The sequence below is a fragment of the Anastrepha obliqua genome, chromosome 4 (assembly GCF_027943255.1).
Source record: "Anastrepha obliqua isolate idAnaObli1 chromosome 4, idAnaObli1_1.0, whole genome shotgun sequence".
Classification (NCBI taxonomy): Eukaryota; Metazoa; Arthropoda; class Insecta; order Diptera; family Tephritidae; genus Anastrepha; species Anastrepha obliqua.
The window spans coordinates 101,403,213-101,424,980 of record NC_072895.1 but is presented as its reverse complement, the minus strand read 5'-3'; the positions used below and the strand labels follow the sequence as shown (position 1 = coordinate 101,424,980).

At 33.8% G+C, this 21,768-nt stretch overlaps 1 protein-coding gene across 1 annotated transcript; it reads left to right on the top strand.

The window, feature by feature from the left end:
• The first annotated feature begins 1,140 nt into the window (after positions 1-1,140).
• On the top strand, positions 1,141-20,917 carry LOC129244003 (G protein-coupled receptor kinase 1). Its single transcript, XM_054881573.1, has 15 exons — positions 1,141-1,642; positions 12,133-12,209; positions 12,276-12,349; positions 16,604-16,705; positions 16,772-16,846; positions 16,919-16,980; positions 17,053-17,104; positions 17,184-17,375; positions 17,984-18,139; positions 18,213-18,539; positions 19,489-19,589; positions 19,672-19,890; positions 19,957-20,163; positions 20,227-20,389; positions 20,468-20,917. Exons 1-15 carry the CDS (start codon positions 1,530-1,532, stop codon positions 20,651-20,653), a joined length of 2,106 nt encoding a protein of 701 aa, XP_054737548.1. The 5' UTR covers positions 1,141-1,529; the 3' UTR covers positions 20,654-20,917.
• Positions 20,918-21,768: the final 851 nt, after the last annotated feature.

Sequence of the window (21,768 nt, the reverse complement as noted above, 5' to 3'; positions counted from 1 at the left end):
AAGTTATACTTTATATGAGCAGGTTTTTGTTTTGTATTTTTTCGTGAAAATTTAACCCTACTCTCAAGCTGAACACATTTCAAATTTTCACTCTGGCAGAGTAAGGCCACAGAAGGATTAGGGGCGTGTATTAAAGAAATTCACCACACACAAAGTTAATACTCGAAGTAATAACTAGTAATATGGACGCCACTAGAGCAGACAAGATTTTGCCGATACTATATTTCTGTGTACTTTTAATGAAACAACTTAAGTCCATTTAGCACTTTTTTCTGTAAGGCATTAAATTACTTGATTTTCGATCGAAATATTTATCATTTAATTTTTCATAGCTTGAGTAAGCATCATAATAATAGTTGAATAAAATACTAAATTTTAATATGAGGTTTCGCCAAAAGTCCACAGATAAGTTTTTTCCCAGGTTCGAAGCCCGCTAGACACCAAAATCTTAACTGATAAACAAATTTTCTCCTGAAATCGGGTAAGCAAAGGTTCGAGTGATTTTGTAATGAAATTTTTTTCCCAAAATCTACATACATACATACGGCATATGCTTAATTATACTTTCGAGTCTTTTATTTTTTATTTTTTTTTTGTGGAAGGATAAGTATGAAAAAGGCTAGAAAATATAAAATTTAAAAGTGTTAAAAATTAAATTTTTTTTACGGCGTAACAACCGCGAAATAAATCTATATATCGCTTGTTTGCTGAAAGGATATCCTTCTCATGACTCAAAATATAAAAGAAATGAGAAAAATGGCTTCAAGGTAGATATTTCATTTCAGTATAAAAGATGAGCTGTTGGTCATACTGCTTACACAAAGTTTATATGCATGTATTTATTTTATTTACTTATACATTTATTTTATTACGAAAGGCCCTAGTAGCTAAGACTATCCCCCTAGGTATGTATTTAAAACATTGAAATTATTGTAGACGATATTAAATCGAAGATAACCTCTTTTTTGGCAAAAAAATACCGAAAATATTTATTCCCTTCTTTAACCCTACAGTGAATACCAATGTTCGTACAGCAATTCAACTACGAATACAACCATGCATTGACATGCGCTCACCACTAGTGCCATTATTATGTACACGCTCTCGAATTGGTTCATTGCGAAGTTAGTATCCTATTCTGATTGGATGTATTGTATTGATACACATTAGATTTTTAAAATATATATTTTTTGATCAATTGAGTGTGCTATGTATATAATTTGAAACCAATTGTGCAAAATATATTTGTGATTGTTAGTAGTTTGTAAAATTTTCTTTAAAAAGTGTAATAAAAAATACATGCAAATACAAAAAAAAAAAATAACAAAGAATTGGCAACATGTAAAGAAATAAAACGTCTTTCATTTGTTGGGAGATCGTCGTCGTCGGTACCTTTTCAATAGGTACGTTGTTGTGTTCGTATTCGTAATTTTTTAATCGGGATTGTGAAAAGAAAGTGAAAAGGAATTTTTAGCAAGCGGAATTATACAGTACACCCAACGAAGGAACGAGGTCCGACACTCGCAAACATGGCGGATTTGGAAGCTGTGCTGGCGGACGTCAGCTATCTGATGGCCATGGAGAAATCCAAATGCACACCAGCAGCAAGAGCTAGCAAAAGGCTTGTTTTGCCCGACCCCAGGTATGTGTACACACACATATGTACGTACATGTATGTATGTACTTATGTTTGTGTTTATGTACGATATGAATGAATGTACGTTTGTTAGTTAGTGCAGGTTGTATTCCCCCAAAATACGCCCAAATCTGCATGCAAAGCACAACCAACCACAAAAATATTTCTACTTTATACCAAACAAAATGTACGAATGGCTGACTAACTAATCGAAAAATTCAATATAATTGCATACATATCTACTTTTCATTATATTCCATTTTGTTTGATTTTTGTATTTCGCTTTGGATTGCTATTTAGCAATTAAAGTGCTATCTGTGTTCTGTATTGTGTACGTACTCGAAATGTGCAAATGTACATATCTACATATAATTTTGTACAATTGTTGTACATATGTATATAAACATGAAAAAAAAGATATACAATTGTCCAGTAGTTGATAATCGAAAACTTCAGAAGTTCAATGGTGTGTAAAATGAAAAATTATGTACATACATATATTCAGTTTATAAACATACATACATATGTATAAGCCACACAACTAAAGATGTATTTACATTTGTATATATGTACATATGTATATTTGTATGTGCATATGTTGTGTCGTAGGTGGTCTCAATCTATCCGAGTATCAAGTTCATATAAATATTGTTGTTGCATTTAGCAGCTGCATTCACAACAAAATATTTTCACTTTGCTTCTGATAATACACACATACATATGTATGTAAGTATGCATGTGTGTATGAATATCGTTGGAGTTTACAAAGGATAAATATTGATATGTACATTTGCGCATATAAAAATAGTAGTTCCATAATAATTTTGATTTGAAGATTTCGAATTGTTGTTCTTTTTTTAATCGAAATACAAATTTCGGCAATACTGCTGTTTCCGTGGCGCCGCAATTTAATGGCGGATTCTTATAGAACTCGACAAAAGAAAACGAAATGAAGAAAGTAAAATTTTTTTGATATCTCGCTTAGTTTTCAAGTAATTTAATGTTAAAGTTGTCTAATTTAGCGAAAAGTTGGTATTGCCATACACCTGAAATAAAAACGAAGTTCGTATGCAGAGATGTTCAGTAAAAGGTTTATTGTAAAACTGCAGTATTTTTTGCTCTAATTTTAAGTTGAGAAATAATTTTGAAAATAAAAACATACAACTCATTCAAACTTAAAAACAATGATGTTAAGAGTCATGAAGCAATAATTAAAGGTGATGTAAGTAGCCTAATTTTCACCCTGTGTTAGCCATCTTGAAGCTACTTAATAAATCCGTGTTGTCCTCTTGGAAAAGCTACTTTTTATTTCAGAGCAAATTCTAAAGAAAAAGTACTCAAAAGCGTAGAAATTAAAATTTTTCTGAAAAAGTTAGCAGGCAATATTGTTTTGCCTATTCCATTTTGCTTAGACTTTCGCATCTTTCAATTCTATTGAAAGTTCTGTGAAAATTACATTGATTAATAGCTGCTACATAGCCACATTTAGGTAAGTCTTTTGTTGCAGATTATCAATCTGATTTTTTGTTAATAACTGATTAAAATTTATATACACAGGTGTGAAAAAATTTGTACACAACGCAAAATTAATACTTCGTTGCTCCAACTTTTTGCTTTTCAACAGCTTGGAGCCGGCTTGGCATGGATTCCACTAACTTTTTGCAAACATCAGGGCTTATTTTATTCCATTCTTCCTGCAGAGCAATTTTCAAGAGTTGAATTGATGTACACTGCCTTTCCTGCATCCGGCGACCTAATTCATCCCACAAATGCTCAATGGCATTGAGGTCGGGACTTTGTGCAGGGGTTTTTATTACCTTTGGACAGTTATATAACAACCAGCTCTTGACGTCATATGAGAAATGTTTGGGATCGTTGTCCTGGTACAATTGAAAACTACTTTCGATGCCTAGTTTTCTCACGCTTTCTTTCAAATTTTGTTTCAAAATTGTTAAATAAACGTGTTTATTCATTATTCCATCAATGAAATGCAATTTTCCAACTCCTGACGCCGCCATGCATCCCCAAACCATTACAGATCCACCACCTTGTTTAACCGTTTTTCTTAAATTCTTCTTCTCCAGCTCCTTCGGTTTGCGCCACACTTTACCCCTTCCATCACATCCAAATAAATTAAATTTACTTTCGTCAGTAAATAATACCTAAAGAATGAATATTAAAATCATGAAATTGTTATTTTTCCCCCCACTTACAGTGCTCCAAAAATCGAAATCCTTAGTCATATATTGGCGAGCAAAAACAAGCCGGTCATTTTGGTTTTTCTTGCTTATTAGGGGCTTCTTCCGCGCAACTCGGCCGTGAAAATCATTTTTTCGAAGAAGTCTTCTTATTGTTTCGGGATTTACCTCCATCCCAGAAGCTTCTTTAACCATCGCAGTTAATTTTGGAGCAGAAATGAATGGATTTTTCTTCACTTCCCTTAGCACCATGCTCTCATCTTTGGAGGAAAGCTTCTTTGGACGGGTTCCACGATGCTTATTTGCAATGAAACCATTTTCATTGTATCTAGCAATAATATCGTGCACTGTTGACTTGCTTTTCTTTATCAATTTCGATATTGCTCGCTCAGATTTTCCGTCTAAGTGCAGTTGAATTACTATTTTGCGTTCCTCCAATGTAGACTGTTTACCATTACGCGGCATTTTGCAAAATACTTTTATAAACTCACCCAATGATTGACAAGGCAACAATGAACAATAACTTTTAATACAAGTATAGAAAATTTAGAAATAACGGTATGCATATTTGCAAAACATGGTTTGCCCGACTTTAAATGTGAGACAGAGAAGTGGCCTTTTTCAGTTTTTTATACATTAACATTTTATAAAGCAACTTGGAATATATATTTTTTTGTTGTTTTTAAATAAAACAATTTTTGTGAAAAAACAGAAAAAGGTAGAACGTGTTTTCTTTCATCAAAACATAGATATTATGTCTAGAAGTTTTCGTATGCATCTGCCTGACTTTGAATATGAGTGACTGTATATAAATTTATCTTTTTTTAACACAGATTTTATACTTCTAACTTTGCAGGTAATCTCGTTAAAAAATCAAATGTATGATTAGCGGACGTGACGAAATAAAAGTGGTTTTTCCTCGTTAAGAGTTTCCACTATTCTCAAGTTGTTTTATTTATTACTTCAGTGTAGGTTTACAAATGGCACATATAGATTCCAATCCGATGCATGGTCAAAATACATACATATATGACACAAATCCATGGGAATAGTTAAGTTAAAAATATAAATAATTAGGTACCACTTATAAAATAACATAAAATTATTCTATGGCTTACAACGACCTTTTCAATTTTTTACTACATTTTCAGAAAGGGGATAAACTTATGCCCTTTTTTCCCTTGCTTCCAAATTGCATGAATGGATTAAGTAGCATCCGAAATCAGTTGTCAAACTTTACTTAACCTTGTATAATTGAATCATGGTTAAGAGTATCTCAAAAAATAATAAAGTAATGAAAATTAAATTAATTAACACAGTATTTTTGCGTAGAACTCCTTTTCGCGTGGGCGGCCTTCGGCCGCGCTTCAAAAAAATAACCCTCATAAGTCCAACTCCGGCTACGCAATCAACAGTAATTTTGCGTAGAACTTCTTTTCGCGTGTTCGGTATTAAAATATATGTATGTATATGTATGTTTTGAAAACAGTTACTAGGCAAGAACTTCAATATATAGTATTTCGAACTAACTGATAAATACGCAAATTAATTCGCAAATAAATATTAATTAAAAGAACTGAAATCTTTTTTAAGGCTGCTCTTTCTAAATTTTTGAGGGATCGGTTACCATTTCTCTGATGATGGTTTGGGCATAGGCGATTCGTTATGAATATCCTATTATATGTGCACTCTTTAAGCTGTTTTAAATCGACTTAGCATTTTTTTCCAGCAAGGCACAAAATTGCGTGTTTAATCATTTATAGCAGTAGATTAAAAAAGTTGAATAAAGCACAAATTTTTTATACGATAGATTAGAATTTATTGACTTTAACACAAAATACGTTATTTATACATATATACATATATATATATATATAAGCTCCTTCTCCTATTTTTGGCGTGCATCTTGATGTTGTTCCACAAATGCAGGGACCTACAGTTTCAAGCCGACTCCGAACGGCAAATATTTTTTTTTGTATGAGGACCTTTTTTATCTGTTAAAATCACATACGAGGGGTGCCTTTTATATGTCGGGATTTGGCAACCCTGGTGTTGCAATCTGGCAACTGACAGCTGTATCGCAAAGTTTGACATTTTTTGGCTTTACGTACTCAGAACGTTTTGAAATACCAGCGCTATTTGTGTTGTTTACAGTAACTTAAAAGATTCGTCTCGGTCCAAAAATGGAATTAAATCCTGAACGTTTTCGTGCGATTATTTTTTACAACTTTCGACGTGGATTAACTCAGCAACATTGCATGGATGAACTTAATTCATTTTTTGGCGATGAAGCCCCATCAAGGACCAGTGTTTATCGATGGTTTGGTCGTGGTCGTAGTTCACTCCAAGACGAATTTCGTGCAGGTCGTCCAAAATCAGTTGTTGTTTCGAAAACCATTGATGCTGTGCGCGAACTGATATTGCAAGATCGTCATCTGACCTATCGTGAGATTGAGACAATCTTAGGCATTAGTGGGACCAGCATACATTCAATATTGCATAAACATTTGACTGTCAAACAAATTTGTTCGCGTTGGATCCCACACAATTTGTCAATCGCTCAAAAAAAGGCTCGTGTCGATTGGTCGAAGGAAATGCTCAAAAAATACGATCGCGGGGCTTCGAAACACGTCTATGACATCGTGACAGGTGATGAATCATGGATTTACGCGTATGAGCCCGAAAGTAAACAGCAGTCGACTGTATGGGTGCTTCAAGATGAGGCAAATCCAACAAAAGTTGTTCGCGCACGAAGCACTTCCAAGCAAATGGTTGCCTGTTTTTTCGGAAAAACTGGACATGTCGCAACAACGCAGAACAGTAAATTCTGAGTGGTACACAACCATTTGTTTGCCAGATGTCTTCCAAGAAATTAGGAAAACCAATCGCCGGATCACTCTTCACCAGGACAATGCGAGTTCTCACACATCGGCTCAAACAACTGCATTTTTGAGCACCCAAAACATCGAATTAATGGGTCAGCCGCCGTATAGTCCTGACTTGGCACCGAATGACTTTTTTTTATTCCCGTACGTAAAAAACAAACTGAGAGGTCAACGTTTTTCGACACCTGAAGAAGCGGTTGCGGCATTCAGAATGCATGTTTTGGAGGTACCTCATTCAGAGTGGCAAAAGTGCTTCGACAATTGGTTCAAACGCATGCAAAAGTGTATAGATCTTCATGGAGAATATTTTGAAAAACAATAAAGTGATTTTCGATGATTAAAATTTGTTTTTGTTCTCTAATCCCGACATATTATATAAAAGGCACCCCTCGTATTTTGCTTTGCCAAATGCCCAAAACTATGTGTAAATATTAAGCTAAATACACACCAGGCAACCGTTGCAGCAACTCGGCCATGTTGAAGCAACCGTTGCCTCGTGTGTAGCTGTGTTGCCAAATGATTTTCGTGTTGCTGCAACCGTTGCCTGAAATATCAAATGAATTTGATTTTTGGGATAGGTTGCTGCAACCGTTGCTTCGTGTGTATCATTGTTTACTGCTTTTACTCGTTCAGTTCGTTGAACACAAGCAAAGAAGAAGGTTCGTGCGGAGTAAAATAAAGTGAAAAAGGAAAAAATGGCAATTGAAAATAATGAAAATTATGTTAATTTTATTAACGAATATAAAAATTTGAGAGAGCTGTGGGATATAAGTAGTGAAAAATATAAAAATAAAAATTTTAGAAAAAAAGCATACGAACAATTAAAAAATGAATACAATAAAATTGATAAAAATTTCAAGTCCGCAAAAGCGTTTCCTGTTGCAAGATACCGCAAAGTTATTGCCAGTCTAATTTCTGCTGATATTGCCTCTCTCATTATGGTATCTTAATTCGTTATTTTGGCCTTTACGAAGTCCAACAATTTTCTAAACAGGGCTTCGTTCATCCTCATATAATTTTTATAGTCCGCTGGCTCATTTTCCTTCAGTTCTTTCAGCAGCCTCTCGTTCGAAAATTCGATTTTTTTAAAAGCCAATTTTTGGACCAGATTTTTTTTCTCTTCTTTTGTTGCATCTCTTCTTCCTCATTTTCGTACAAAAGTTCGTCAATTATAATAAGAGAAGTAATTTTACGCATTTCGTCGATCATTTAAAAAATTTAATTTTACGTATCTTCCGCTTGTACCTTTCCTGCACCACAGTTATACACAATACTGAGATTGAAGCAACGGTCGCAACGTGTTTCTTAAACAAAGGCAACACGTTGCTGCAACCGTTGCTTCAACGGTTGCCTGGTGTGTATTTAGCTTTACACTTATTATATATTTTAGTTTTGTTTTTGGAAATTTAGTATTCTAGAAGGGCCGTTTGTTTTTGTTTGTATACTAGTAGAAGGATGATCCTTCGTCGGTAGAGAGCATTCATCGATTAGGGAATTTCTAAATGTTTAGTAAAATATTTTCCTTACATTTTTAATGGTATAAAACATTTAACAGTTGGATTGTGCGGGATCGGGATTGTATGTTATTTAGATTCACACCTAAATACAAACACATACATATGCATGAATGTATATCCCTAATTCATACTCGTATGCACTTTTGTGGCTTATCAATACACAAGAAGTTATTTTTGTTCGCAGAACTATTGGTATGTATGTAAGCTTGATAATAGGATGCGCGTATGCATGTAGGTATGTTTGTGCTTATAAATTATATATAGTATGCACATGGTATGTGTATGTTTATGCTAGATTTTTAAATATCTTAAACACAAATGATGTGGCCTGTAAGTGCATATGAATGTATGCATTGCTGGATGAGGATGTTTTTTTCCTTGTGTGTATGTACTATGTATGCATTGTCTCTCCCTATAAAAGTAACACTTTTCATTCAGCATTTTAGTGCAGGAATGTTGCGCGAAAAAATGTGTGTGGGGATGCATTTGTGTGTGTATGTATGTTTCTAACAGCGCACATAACAATAACTTTGTTATATCTTAATATTTCTAATGACTCATCAATGGTGTAAAATACCCAATTTTGATTATGATGTTGAAACAAAAACACAAATAATACACTATTTAAATGTGTACATGTATGAGTGTCTGAGCATATGTTTTAGATCAGGAATTTGATGTTTGCTGTTACGAGTACACATTTTTTTGGGCATAGTAATCAAAGCAATCAAAATAATTTAAAAGAAAATCAAATTAGTCGAATAGGCTCGAAAAAGTAAAATTTTTGTTTTTTGTAGTAGTGCACTAGTTTAAGGTGGTTTTTCAAATAACTTTTTATTAAAAAAAAAAAAATGAGTTTGAGTTATGGAAATATTCATTTCGACCTTTGCTTGACTCTTTGTGTCCTGCAACTGACATCAATCGCAAAAATAAAAATCTTCCGATAGGGTTATTAATTTTGTGCCACCTTGCATCGGGTGTTTTTTAAGAGCATAAGAAATTAAAATGATAGAAAAAACATAAATATTTTTGAAATTAATTGTTTTTACTAAAATCTGGTAGATAATGTCAAGGCGTTCATTTTTTAAATATTACATATGTCCAGCATACGAGGTGTGTTCAAAAAATAAGGTGAATTTTCATTTTTCTCTAAAAATTTATTATATCCCGCATACGAGGTGTGTTCAAAGGTGGATATTCAATTTTCTCAAAAAATATTTATGTTCATTAAAACTATCGAAATGACAATATAACAAATAATCCAGACACCCACAGACGACACAGAGCTGATGGCCTCTGCAGCCAATGCTCAAACATAATTTAAGTACTGGTATTCATACCAGTCACTAAATAATAATAATAATAATAAATATTTTATCTTCCCCTCAGATATAATACACGTGTGCCAGCTTTTTTTCCAATCCTCGAAGCAGTTCTGATATGCACCGTTTGGTATGTTCTTGAGATCGCTCAGCGATTCGGTTTTTATCTCCTCAATCGTTGCAAAACGCCGTCCTTTCATAGCTCTCTTCATTCTTGGGAACAGGAAAAAGTAGCAGGGCACCAAATCTGGTGAATACGGTGGCTGAGCCACGATAACGGTGTTGTTTTTGGCCAAGTAATCTCTCACAAGCAAAGATGAGTGAGCAGGTGCATTATCATGATGAAAAAGTCATGCATTTTTTTCCACAACTCCGGATGTTTTTTTTCGGATTGCTTCACACAAACGGCGCATAACTTAAAGATGATACTCCTTATTTACCGTACGATCTTGTGGTAAGAACTCCTGATGTACTACGTCATGGTAATCGAAGAAAACAGTGGGTAAAACCTCGACATTTGTTCGAACTTGGTGTGCTTTTTTTGATTTTGGCTCTCCTGAACTCTTCCATTGGGACGATTGGGCTTTGGGCCATATACCCATGATTCGTCACCAGTTATGACCCTTTAAGCAAATCTAAATCATCGTTGACGTCATTCAACAATTCCTGAGCGATGCTTATGCGACGTTGTTTTTGGTAAAAATTCAGCAATTTTGGAACGAACTTCGGTGCCACACGCTTCATGCCAAAAATTTTCGAAAAGATTGCATGGCACGAACCAACCGATATGCCGACATCCTCAGGAACTTCTCTAATTGTGATTCGACGATTCTCCATAACAATTTTCTTCACTTTCTCAACATTTTCATTGGTTGACTTCACGTCGTCATTCACGTCTTCTCGACCTTGTGTGAAAAGTTTGTACCACTTGTAAACATTTTTTGACTTAGAGTACTCTCACCGTCTGCCACTGTCAACATTTCAAGTGTTTTTGAGCACTTAATTCAATTTTTTACACAAAATTGTATGCAACTTATTTGATTCATTTTTTTCGATAGCAGAAAATCGCCGAACACGCAAAGCACTTGTCTTATTTATGCCTCTCACAAGCAAAACTAAAACCGTGAACATATCTTCGAGACGAGTGTGCCAACATAAAGAAAGAATAATAATGGAAAGTCGAATATACGTAGCCCTGTTGGTTTTTCGGCATTAACCAATGACTTAATATAGTCCCATAAAAAGTAATCTAAAGGCGTTAAATCGCCCGAACGAGGGCGCCAGTGAGCAGGTCCTCTTCTGGAATTAAATTTGTCATCAAACTGATTTTGCAATAAATGAGCCCAATCACTAAGAAGGCGACGCAAACGATGGCTATTTGGATTCAATTCTTGCACAAGCTTTATTTTATAGGTACATAAGCCAAGATCCTTTCCCGTAAAATGTTCGACATTTCTGCGTCTTTTTCAACACTTCGCGCAAAAAGAAATATTCTTTACGCACATTTCTTTGCCTTGTTAAAGGTTTTAAATCGAGCAAATTAAAATTATTGCGAAACGATCAATAACTGAACGAATTGCTTGCTCACTGGCCCGATTATGTTAACTGTAAGTAATTTTCCACAATTTGGAAATGTTTCGTGATGAGTTGCGAAACTTTACTGAACAGAAAGGTTCACACAGTTTGCCATTCTCAGCTGTCAAACCATTTTATCGATATCGATAGTTCTCATGAAGCTGAAAAAACACCCGATATAAAGAAAAAATGAAAAACAACTATAAGAACAGTGTAAATATTTTTTTTATATTGTATATTTCTATGTTTTTGGTGTTTTTTTTTTGTGCCATTCTAATATAAAGGGTTTTCCAATAAGAGCTGTTATTTTGATATTCAAAGAAAAATGCTATTTTTTAATATAAATGATCGGATGTTTATTTCATTATAAAGAGGAAGGTATGCCGTTAATAGTGGAAAATAACATCAGGCAAATAAAGACCACGGCCACGCTTACAGAACAATATCCTTTTCATGAAATTTTCCATAACCGAATTGCAAAGTGGGTGCCCTATGACCTCGATAGCCTTACGAATTCCATCTTTGAGATCTGGAATCGACCCTGGGCTGTTGGCGTAGACCTTCTCTTTCCCGTGGCCCCAAAGAAAAAAGTCACAATGTGTTAAATCACAAGATCTCGGTGGCCAATTGTGATCACCTCTTCGAGAGATAACACGGTCCAGAAACTTTTCCCGTAATGGTTTCGTTGCTTGTGCGGCACGTAGCGCCGTTTTTTTGAAAATAAACGTTGTCCAGATCAATACCATCCAGTTCCGGCCATAAAAAATCGTTAATCATCTCTCGATAGCGCAATCCATTCACCTGTAACACCTGTTATTGGAAAACCCTTTATGTACACGTATGTCCAATTTTCTCGTTTACTATCAATGAAATTAGTATAAATTATAAATAGTGACTGAGTCTGAAAAGTGTGGTTTGCATATGTATGTATATTCGAAAAACAAAAAACAAAAAATATTTAATCATATTTCATTAATTTTCATAAATTATATTAAATAGCGTCCGGAGTGTTATGTATAAGTATTTAGAAAAGGAGAGCGATTTGAATTTCCACAAAATATTCAATCAAATATTAGGTGCGTATATAATTTTTATTTTTGTGTTAAAACGATGAATGGCTCCAATATTTTTATATTTTCTAGGATATTTGCTTTTCAAGGACTTTTGCGAAAATGACTCTGAGGAACCCATACAGCAGCTTAAATTTTACGAACAGGTTAGTTGTACTTAATTCTGGTCATGATTATTGTTTTTAGGAATGCATTTATATACATTTGTATATGTGTATGTATGTAGTATGTAAATAAAATTGGATTATCTGTCATCTTCCATTTAATATAAACTTTAAAGGCGATACGTATGAGCGAAGTGAATCACTTTTTGCTTATTTCTGTATCTTTAATCACGATTAACGCCGTAAACATGAACGTGGATTGAGACGAACTTTCAAATGTTAGTCACGATCGGTCAAATTCGTATATTATATGAATGTATGTATATCTATTTCATATTTAAACATTTTTGGATTTTAAAGCTTAAATCCACACTTTTCGATAGAGCACAAAATCGTTTGTTTAAAAAAGTTGTGCTAAACTGCCAGCTTATTTTCCAATATTAACAGTTAAATTAAATGAGATGAGACTACAGGTTTGCGATATATTTTAGTCTCCGACATAATTCAAAACAATTTTGTATCCATAAATTAATTTAAAATAATTGTATTAATTCAAATAAAATATTTTATGAACAAATTAAATGCGTAAATGAAGAGAAAGCTATGCTGGAGCTATACCTGGAGTGCGTTCCTTGCAACGCTTTCTGAACTTAAACGAATTCACACTTTTTTTAGTTGATTTCGATAACTCCAAAACCAAGCGGGTTCGAAAAATATATTACAATAGTCTTGTAAAAATTGTGAAAATTGTGTTTTAAATCTTCAAGTTCAATTAAGCAAGAATGCATCAAAAAAGGAGACGTGATGAAAACAGCAGTATTTTAAAGTCTTTAATTGAAGCATTCTCAAGGGGTTGCATAGCAGGTCCAGCTACGTCAAAATTGCGCTAAAGGAAAAACTAGTTTTAGAAGAAATAACAACAGAAATAAATATAAAAAAAATGTATACATTGTTTATTAGTACTTAAACTTTATAAAAAATTTATTTCAATTTTTCTTTACAAAAATTAGGCTATAAAAAATCACGTGACCCAAAGTAAAATGAAAAAAAGTTGCTCCACGGTCTGCATCATTTCTCCTTAAAATGTTAATGGATCTATAAAAAGTAAACAAAATTTTGTAAAATAAAGTTGTAGTTATAGTCTGTTGAGCCGGATTTTTGAATTTCGAAAAATTTTGCAATTTACGGCATTTTAAAGAAAAGTATGCGTTTTACGTCATACATGGCACTCTTTAAGTATGTTTTTAAAATTTTTGAATAAAAATATCAAAAATCCGGCTCGGCACACTATAGAGAAAACACTTTTGAATATTAAAAAATATTAAAAGCTGTAAGGTTATCATGCAGACCGTGCCGGAAAAAGTAGTTCCGAGAAAAATGAGTTTAAACTTTCAAGTGCAAAGGAAGGACAGCTACCTGTGCGCTCCAAACTCTCGTCGGGCAGTTACTTTTCTACCATAACTTTGTATCCATGGGGAATTTTTACAATCGACTTCCACAGAAATACGCCTTAAACTATAAAGAATAATAATCTGTAAAAAAAACAATTTTTTGAAAATTCTGGCCGTATGGAATCCCTCAAGCTTAACTTACTTTTAGGTTAGGTTGATTCACCTATGTTAAGTAGAAAACTTCAATTATTAATTAGGAAAAATGAGTCAGTGTACCTATATAATGTTAATATAATAAAATATGCTTAAAAAATATTTTAAATAAAAATAAAATTAAAGTAGGTACACTGACTCATTTTTCCTAATTAATAATTGAAGTTTTCTACTTAACATAGGTGAATCAACCTAACCTAAAAGTAAGTTAAGCTTGAGGGATTCCATACGGCCAGAATTTTCAAAAAATTGTTTTTTTTACAGATTATTATTGAGTTGGAGAATTCTTACAAACGTTTAATTTAATAAAAAACTATTACAGTTGTTGTTTTTATTGTTTTTGTAACAACTTACTAGTTTTTAGTTTTGGTTATTATTGAGTACTTCACAGAAATTTCAAGTTTTGTTATTATTCCCGTATTCTTTTGTGCACGAGTTGCAAAAGAACATTCCAACTTGGTTAACTCAGCCATGGCAGTACTAATATAAGCTATCTTTGATTCACAAAATTACAATAAATAAAGAGCAAAATGCAGAGAACATAATGAAAATTAGATAGAGATTTTCCAAGCTCTTCCATGATTTATCACAGTGCTGATTGTACCATAATTGAACTCATAGCAATTGGATTTATGAGTTGGATTCTACTGGGTTAATATTATTTATAGGAGTTATATTGTTGCTTTGCATATAAATCCACATTTACTCGAGTGTTCTTTTTCAACTCGTGTACAAGAGAATACGGAAAGTAATGCGGTCTTAAGATACTTAACTGTCTAAAGATACTTAAGCAGTTGGGTACTTGATTGAACTAACTCAAAACATAACATAACCATATTCATTCTATAGGAAATAAATCCTATTTCAGATATTCCAGTTACTAAAGATTACAAGATAATGTTTTTTTTTTTTTTTTTTTTTTTTTTTGAAAAGAAAATATGTATAAGAATACATTTTATAAAAATAAGAAAAACAAATAAAAATGCAAAAGTCATGTATGATTGTTTTATAAAGCTGTTTGTATGTATTTAAATGTGAAGAAAACATTTCCAAGGAGAATACCTCAAACCAAGCTACCACCCTGGGCTCTAAACTCTGAAAGCTTTATCGAAGACAACATAGCGGCAAATTTTCTGGAGCATAGTGCACCCTCTGAAACGAAGTCGTTGGAATCCCCTTTTCACTGATGGCACCAAGCAAGTCAATGGCATCGCATTTTCTGTTACAAATGAAGCTGGGCAAACCCTTTCTCACAGACTACTACCGCAGGACGCCAGTATCTTTGAAGTTGAATTACAGGGCATAATTTCAGCTTAAATCTTGTAAAGAATAAACAAAAGGTTTTAATATGCACCGATAGCCAATCGGTGTTCAATGCTGCAAGAAAGAAAGAATGGATGTATGCTCAATATATCACATTAACATTGAACATGAAAGCGCCAACCACAAAACTAATGTGGATACCTGGACATTCGGGCATACTCGGCAATCATTATGCTGACTATGCCACAAATCCTGCCTTAAAATCGTGTTTGCACTTTTATAACCCCCTTAGTACAACATCAATTAAAACCATGTAATCCAGAGCTATAAAGCATCAGCTAGGCGCCAATTGGTATATCTTCCAGCATGAATACAAAGAAGTAAATCCACACGGTTCCGCTACCATACTGCCAACTTCGACTACTATTTGGATGAACCGATGTTTTGTACGTTTAAGGCTAGGCCGTACCCCCTTAACACACCAATACCATTTGATAAAGAGTCCGCAGCCAATGTGTGACTTACCGCTTAACCATACGCCACATTCTACTATATTGTCCATCTATCTCCGCCTTACGGACCTCAACACTGGATAACCAGATCCAATCAACATTCTCTCCATTCCTTCTGAAGCATATATAATAAAAATGTCAAATTTTCTTAAAGATATAAATATCTCTCAACTTATTTAGTCTTGTAATTTATATTTACTTACATTTACTATTATTTGACTGAGCCGATAGCCCTGGTAGCTAGAGCTTTTATATTAGATTAATCTATAATTTTAATTATATTTTAATAAAGAATAATAATAATAAATGTCCTCCATGAGCACGTCTACAGATAAAATCCGCCAAATAGACAATTCATGAATGCCTAAGAACGTTCAGAACGTAGAGATATTATCGATGTTGAAAGTTGTTCAGCAACAGTTTGCGCTACAGCAGCAATATTATCAACAGAACTCCCAGTGTTTGATCTATCAGTACTTTTTCTATCCCAGATAGAAATGTCTCTTTAATCTTTGAAATGTCGACTCGTTCGGACGTTTATTTCCGTTTAAAGATCGACCATTTTTATAATAAATTTCAATAATTTTAACTCGTTGTTCTATCGTGTAAAATTGTAATCTGTCTATTTGACAAATGTCAAAGATGACATAAAAAAGGAACCGTTTAAGAATTATTCACTACTGACATCTAGCGTTCACTTTTGAAATACCATTTACATTTGAGGGCTTTTCATAGCGAAAAAATAGAATTTTAATGAAATAAAGAATTATGATCACGAGCAATAGACTGAAATCATGCTTAAGTCGACTCAGGTGATATTGCTTGCTACCGCAGAAAAAAACGTATTAAAGTTATACTACTTGCATATATTTTTAGTCAAATAATTTTAATTATTATAATTTTTTTTTTGTATGCAGATAAAAAGTTTTGAGAAAACCGAAAGTTATGAAGAGCGTAAAGATTTGGCTCGAGAAATATATGACAATTTTATTATGGAAGAAATGCTCTCTCACACATACGTAAGTGATGAAATTTTATTATTTTAAACTCAATTCCATGCATAATTTTTCTATGTGTCCATTTAGGAATATTCCAAGGAAGCCGTAGCCAGTGTACAAAAATATCTTTTAAAAAATGAAGTCCCCGTTAATTTGTTTGAGGTAAGCGTAGTCTTCAAATCACAGTTGTTTAAATAAATATTACTACTTGTTTATTTCAAAATATATCCATAGCCTTATATCGAGGAAATTTTTAACCACCTGAAGGGAAAGCCATTTAAAAAATTCTTGGAAAGGTAAATTATTATTGGTGCTAAATAAAATTCATATTTCCGCATTTACTAATACTCAATTTTCATAATTTGCAGCGATAAATTCACACGATTTTGCCAATGGAAGAATTTAGAGCTTAACATCCAGGTAACAGTCAATATCTTTCTCTATTCCTTCTACTGTGAAAGGAGTATTGCTTTAAAATTTCAAATTTCTCTTTTCTCAGTTGACCATGAACGATTTTAGTGTTCACCGAATAATTGGTCGTGGTGGCTTTGGCGAAGTGTATGGCTGTCGAAAAGCTGACACTGGCAAAATGTATGCCATGAAATGTTTGGATAAAAAGCGTATCAAAATGAAACAGGGCGAAATGCTGGCGTTAAACGAACGAACTATGTTGCAAGCTGTGAGCACAGGGGTAAGTGAATATAGAAACAAACAGTTTTCGACCAGTGATCAAATCAAGGTACTCGAAATATATGAAAATAATTGCATATTATTTTCAAATTAAATTTTCAATTGTTTTAATACGCTCGTCAGCGAGTGAAGTGATACCAGAAAGAAATTTTGAATCGTTTTTCATTAAATGCTGAGTGTCGCGATTTTTTTTTGTCCGATAAGATATTTATATATGTAAGAGTAGACCCGAATAAGAACGCCTCAGCAATCTTCTCTCAAAGTGTGTGGTGAATGTTTTATGAGTTTTTACAAGTTTAACAACAATACATATAAGGCGGCACAAAATTAATCACCCTATCGGAAGATTTATAATTTTTACAAATGACATCGTACGTCAATCATATTTGAGACTTGTAAACTGGTAAGCTGCAGTATATAAACAGACAAGCAATGGAGCCTGTTAAGTTCAAATTAAAGATTTCTGCATTCAGAATAATTTTGTTTTTGATTAGTAAAAAAGATATTGCAAAACAAAATTGTATGATTAATTTTGCGCCATTTGTTATAAATAATAATTTTATTTTGTGATCAAACTCTTATTCATTTCATGCATTTCTTTTCTCACAGATGGACTGTCCCTTCATTGTTTGCATGACCTATGCATTTCATACACCCGACAAGCTGTGCTTCATACTTGATTTAATGAATGGCGGCGATTTACATTATCATCTATCACAACACGGTGTCTTCAACGAAGATGAGATGAAGTTTTATGCCGCAGAGGTAATATTGATGGCTATTGCATTTGCACTCACGAATTTACATATTTTCGAAACACTGCCACCTGCCATTTTAGGTAATTTTGGGCTTGGAACACATGCATAAACGCTTCATAGTCTATAGGGATCTAAAGCCAGCAAATATTTTACTCGACGAGAATGGTCACATTCGTATATCGGACTTGGGTTTGGCATGTGATTTTTCGCGAAAAAAGCCACATGCTTCAGTAGGCACACACGGCTACATGGCGCCAGAAGTGCTTTCGAAAGGCACTGCCTATGACTCATGTGCCGATTGGTTTAGTTTCGGCTGTATGCTATACAAATTGCTTAAGGGCCATTCACCGTTCAGACAGCACAAAACAAAAGATAAACACGAAATCGATCGAATGACCTTGACGATGGTGAGTTTTAATTGCAACGCAATTATTGCGTAGGTTTTATTTTTATTTGTGAAATTTCTGGTGTTTTTAAGAGCTTGAGAACTTAAAATGATAATACAAAATGGAAATATTGTTGGAATCTATTTTTATTATACTCTGCTAGATAATTTCATGGCATTTATATTTTGAATATGATATCTGGCATATGTCCGCCGCTACTCGACCAGTCCAATTTGTGACTTCTTCTTCTTCTTCTTCTTCTTAATTGGCGTAATAACCGCTTACACGATTTTTGGCCGAGATTAACAAAGCGCGCCAGTCGTTTCTTTCTCGTGCTAACCGGCGCCAATTGGACACACCAAGGGAAGTCAGTCCTTCTCCACCTGATCTGAGTCCAACGCAGAGGACTTTGTGACTACTTCTTCTAATAAATCTGACCGCATGGTGTTAATGGTGGCTGTAATATTCACTTCCAATGCTTAAGAGTTGTTGGTTTTTCGGCATTAACCAATGACTTAACATAGCCCCATAAAAAGTAGTCCAGAGGCGTTAAATCGTACTTCTGGAATTAAAGTTGTCATCAAATTGATCTTGTTTTGTAAGGCACATTGATTTGTGTGGCTTGTTGCACCGCCTTGGTGGAACCAAATGTCGTCGATGTTTAACTCATTAATTTTTGGAAACAAAAATTCCGTCACCATAGCTCGATAGCGGCCGCAATTACACGTAACGGCAGCTCCTTCCTTATTTCGAAAGAAATAGGAACCGTTGAAGCCGCCAGTATTTGGGGTTAAGCGATTCATGATGACTTGCGAAACCTTACAGTTTGCCATTATCAGCTGTTAAACGATAGTTATCGATATCGATAGTTCTCATGCAGCTGAACAAACACTCCTTGTAACTGAATTGTAAATATACATATGTATATATATATAAGTACATTTTTTGTTTATTTTTTTTTTTTTAATAGAACGTTGAATTACCCGACTGTTTTACGCCCGAACTGAGAAGCCTTTTGGATTCGTTGCTACAGAGAGAGGTAGATAAACGACTGGGATGCATGGGAAATGGGTAAAGAGCTGTTGAAATTATAATTTAGTAAATTAAATTTGAAAATTTAATAATTTTAACCCCTGTTCTTAAAACAAAAAAGTGCGGACGAAGTGAAGATGCATCCATTCTTCTCGGGTATAGATTGGCACCAGGTCTATGTTCAAAAATATACACCACCATTAATACCACCGAGAGGCGAAGTTAATGCCGCTGATGCTTTTGATATAGGCTCCTTTGATGAAGAGGATACGAAAGGCATTAAGCTAACCGATAGTGATCAGGAGCTATACAAATTCTTTCCACTTACAATTTCCGAAAGGTGAATACACATATATTAGATATATGCTTTTAATAATATATGTACTAATATTTCCAATTCCTGTAGGTGGCAGCAAGAAATCTCCGAAACAGTATTCGAAAGTGTTAACAATGAAACAGATAAAATAGAACAAAAGAAAAAAGCCAAACAAAAGCAGCATTTCGATGCAGACGAAAAAGAATCGGACTGCATTTTACATGGTTACATAAAAAAATTAGGTGGCTCATTTGCCTCACTCTGGCAAACAAAATACGCTAAACTTTATCCAAATCGGTAAGCAGGGGGGTCCTTGAATGTACACAAAATTTTCGTGATTAATAAGAAATATCTTTACAGATTAGAGATGTATTCAGAGAGCGGTACCAATAAGCCAGAGCTAATATTTATGGACCAAATTGAGGACATTTCCTCTGATTTCGTACATTACAAAGGGGAACAGTGCATTCAAATTCGCGTTAACGATGGATCTCGTGATGGCAGAATAATTCTCACAAATTCTGTGAGTAAAACAAAAATTGACATTCGCTTAATTTTTTCATTATTTATAAATCTTTCATAATAACCCTTTGCTGCGCAGGATGAAATCGGCTTAAAGGAGTGGGCATTTTCTCTACGATCAGCTCATAAAAAGTCGCAAGAGCTTTTGGGTTCTATGGCACGAAAAGCAGGGAAAATCTATGGCAGCGAACGTGATGCAAATAAATCTTTGTATATATTAACGGGAAGTAATCCAATTTCCAAAGTTTCAAATGGATCCAACTAGCAGATACATGAAGAACACAAAGAAAAGTTAGGACAGAAGGTGATATTGATGATGATGGTGTTGTTGAAGGAGAAAAAGAAGAAACAGCAGCAGAAGCAAAAGAAGAAGCACCAGCATAAGCTCCAACTCGTATTTCAGTTTATTAAGCAAACGCTTTTTTATTATAATGTTTAACATTTTTAGACTATTTTTTCATGATTGGTTTAATATACTTTTAACTAATGTTTCGGGAGTAAATAAATAGAGAGTACTAAAATCTAACAAGCGTAACATACGTACATACGTACATACATATATTAGAAAATATATCATAAGAAACTATTGTTGCACAAAAGCGCAAAGGACTCTGACGTATACCACGACTGAAAATTATGAACAACCGTATAAATGGAAACAACAACGCAACTGCGTCAAACCCCAAATTTGACTTGCCAAATCATACTTACATACTTACACACACATACATACGAGTACATTCGAATTGGGCATATCAAAGTGATTAATGTTAATTAATTGAACACTTTTGTGACGCAATAGCCCAACGTTGGTAATAACAAAAGTACGAATTTGCATTTGACAACAAAAACAAAAACAAAAAAAAAATCAATTATTAGAACAATCAATGGTAAATTGACCGCTGGTCGTGTAGTTATAGTTGAACCACCATTTGAGCGGGTTTAATATCTGCATATATAAATACATGCATATAAACACACTTACCTAAGTGTACTGGGCTTAGCAGCCGGTTGATGTGCAATTGCAATGTTATTCGAAATCACGCCTATCATAGAAGTAGTAGATGATACATACATACATATGTAAACTTATCATAATTTTGCTGTAAATCGTACATTTGTGTTTTAAGTTGTTGTTATTTTTATTGTATTTGTGTAATTATTTGTTAACTAAATGAAAATCTTCAAAGAATATGAAAAACTGGTTTTTGTTATGATTCAATATTCTCCATTACCAATTCTCATCAAGGAAAATCTATTAAAATTTGCAAATATACTATTTTTGCAATGCGTTTAAGAGGTGGTATAAAAATCGTTGGGTTCGAAAGAGTTTACAAGTGATTTTGCTTACTTACTACATGCAACATTCCTTCATACAAT

Excerpts from the sequence above, each read along its gene's own strand:
- LOC129244003 (XM_054881573.1), top strand. The coding sequence starts at position 1,530 with ATGGCGGATTTGGAAGCTGTGCTGGCGGACGTCAGCTATCTGATGGCC. Across the intron at positions 16,847-16,918 it reads TCCCCGTTAATTTGTTTGAG|CCTTATATCGAGGAAATTTT; the intron begins GTAAGCGTAGTC and ends ATATATCCATAG. Across the intron at positions 20,164-20,226 it reads GCTAAACTTTATCCAAATCG|ATTAGAGATGTATTCAGAGA; the intron begins GTAAGCAGGGGG and ends ATATCTTTACAG.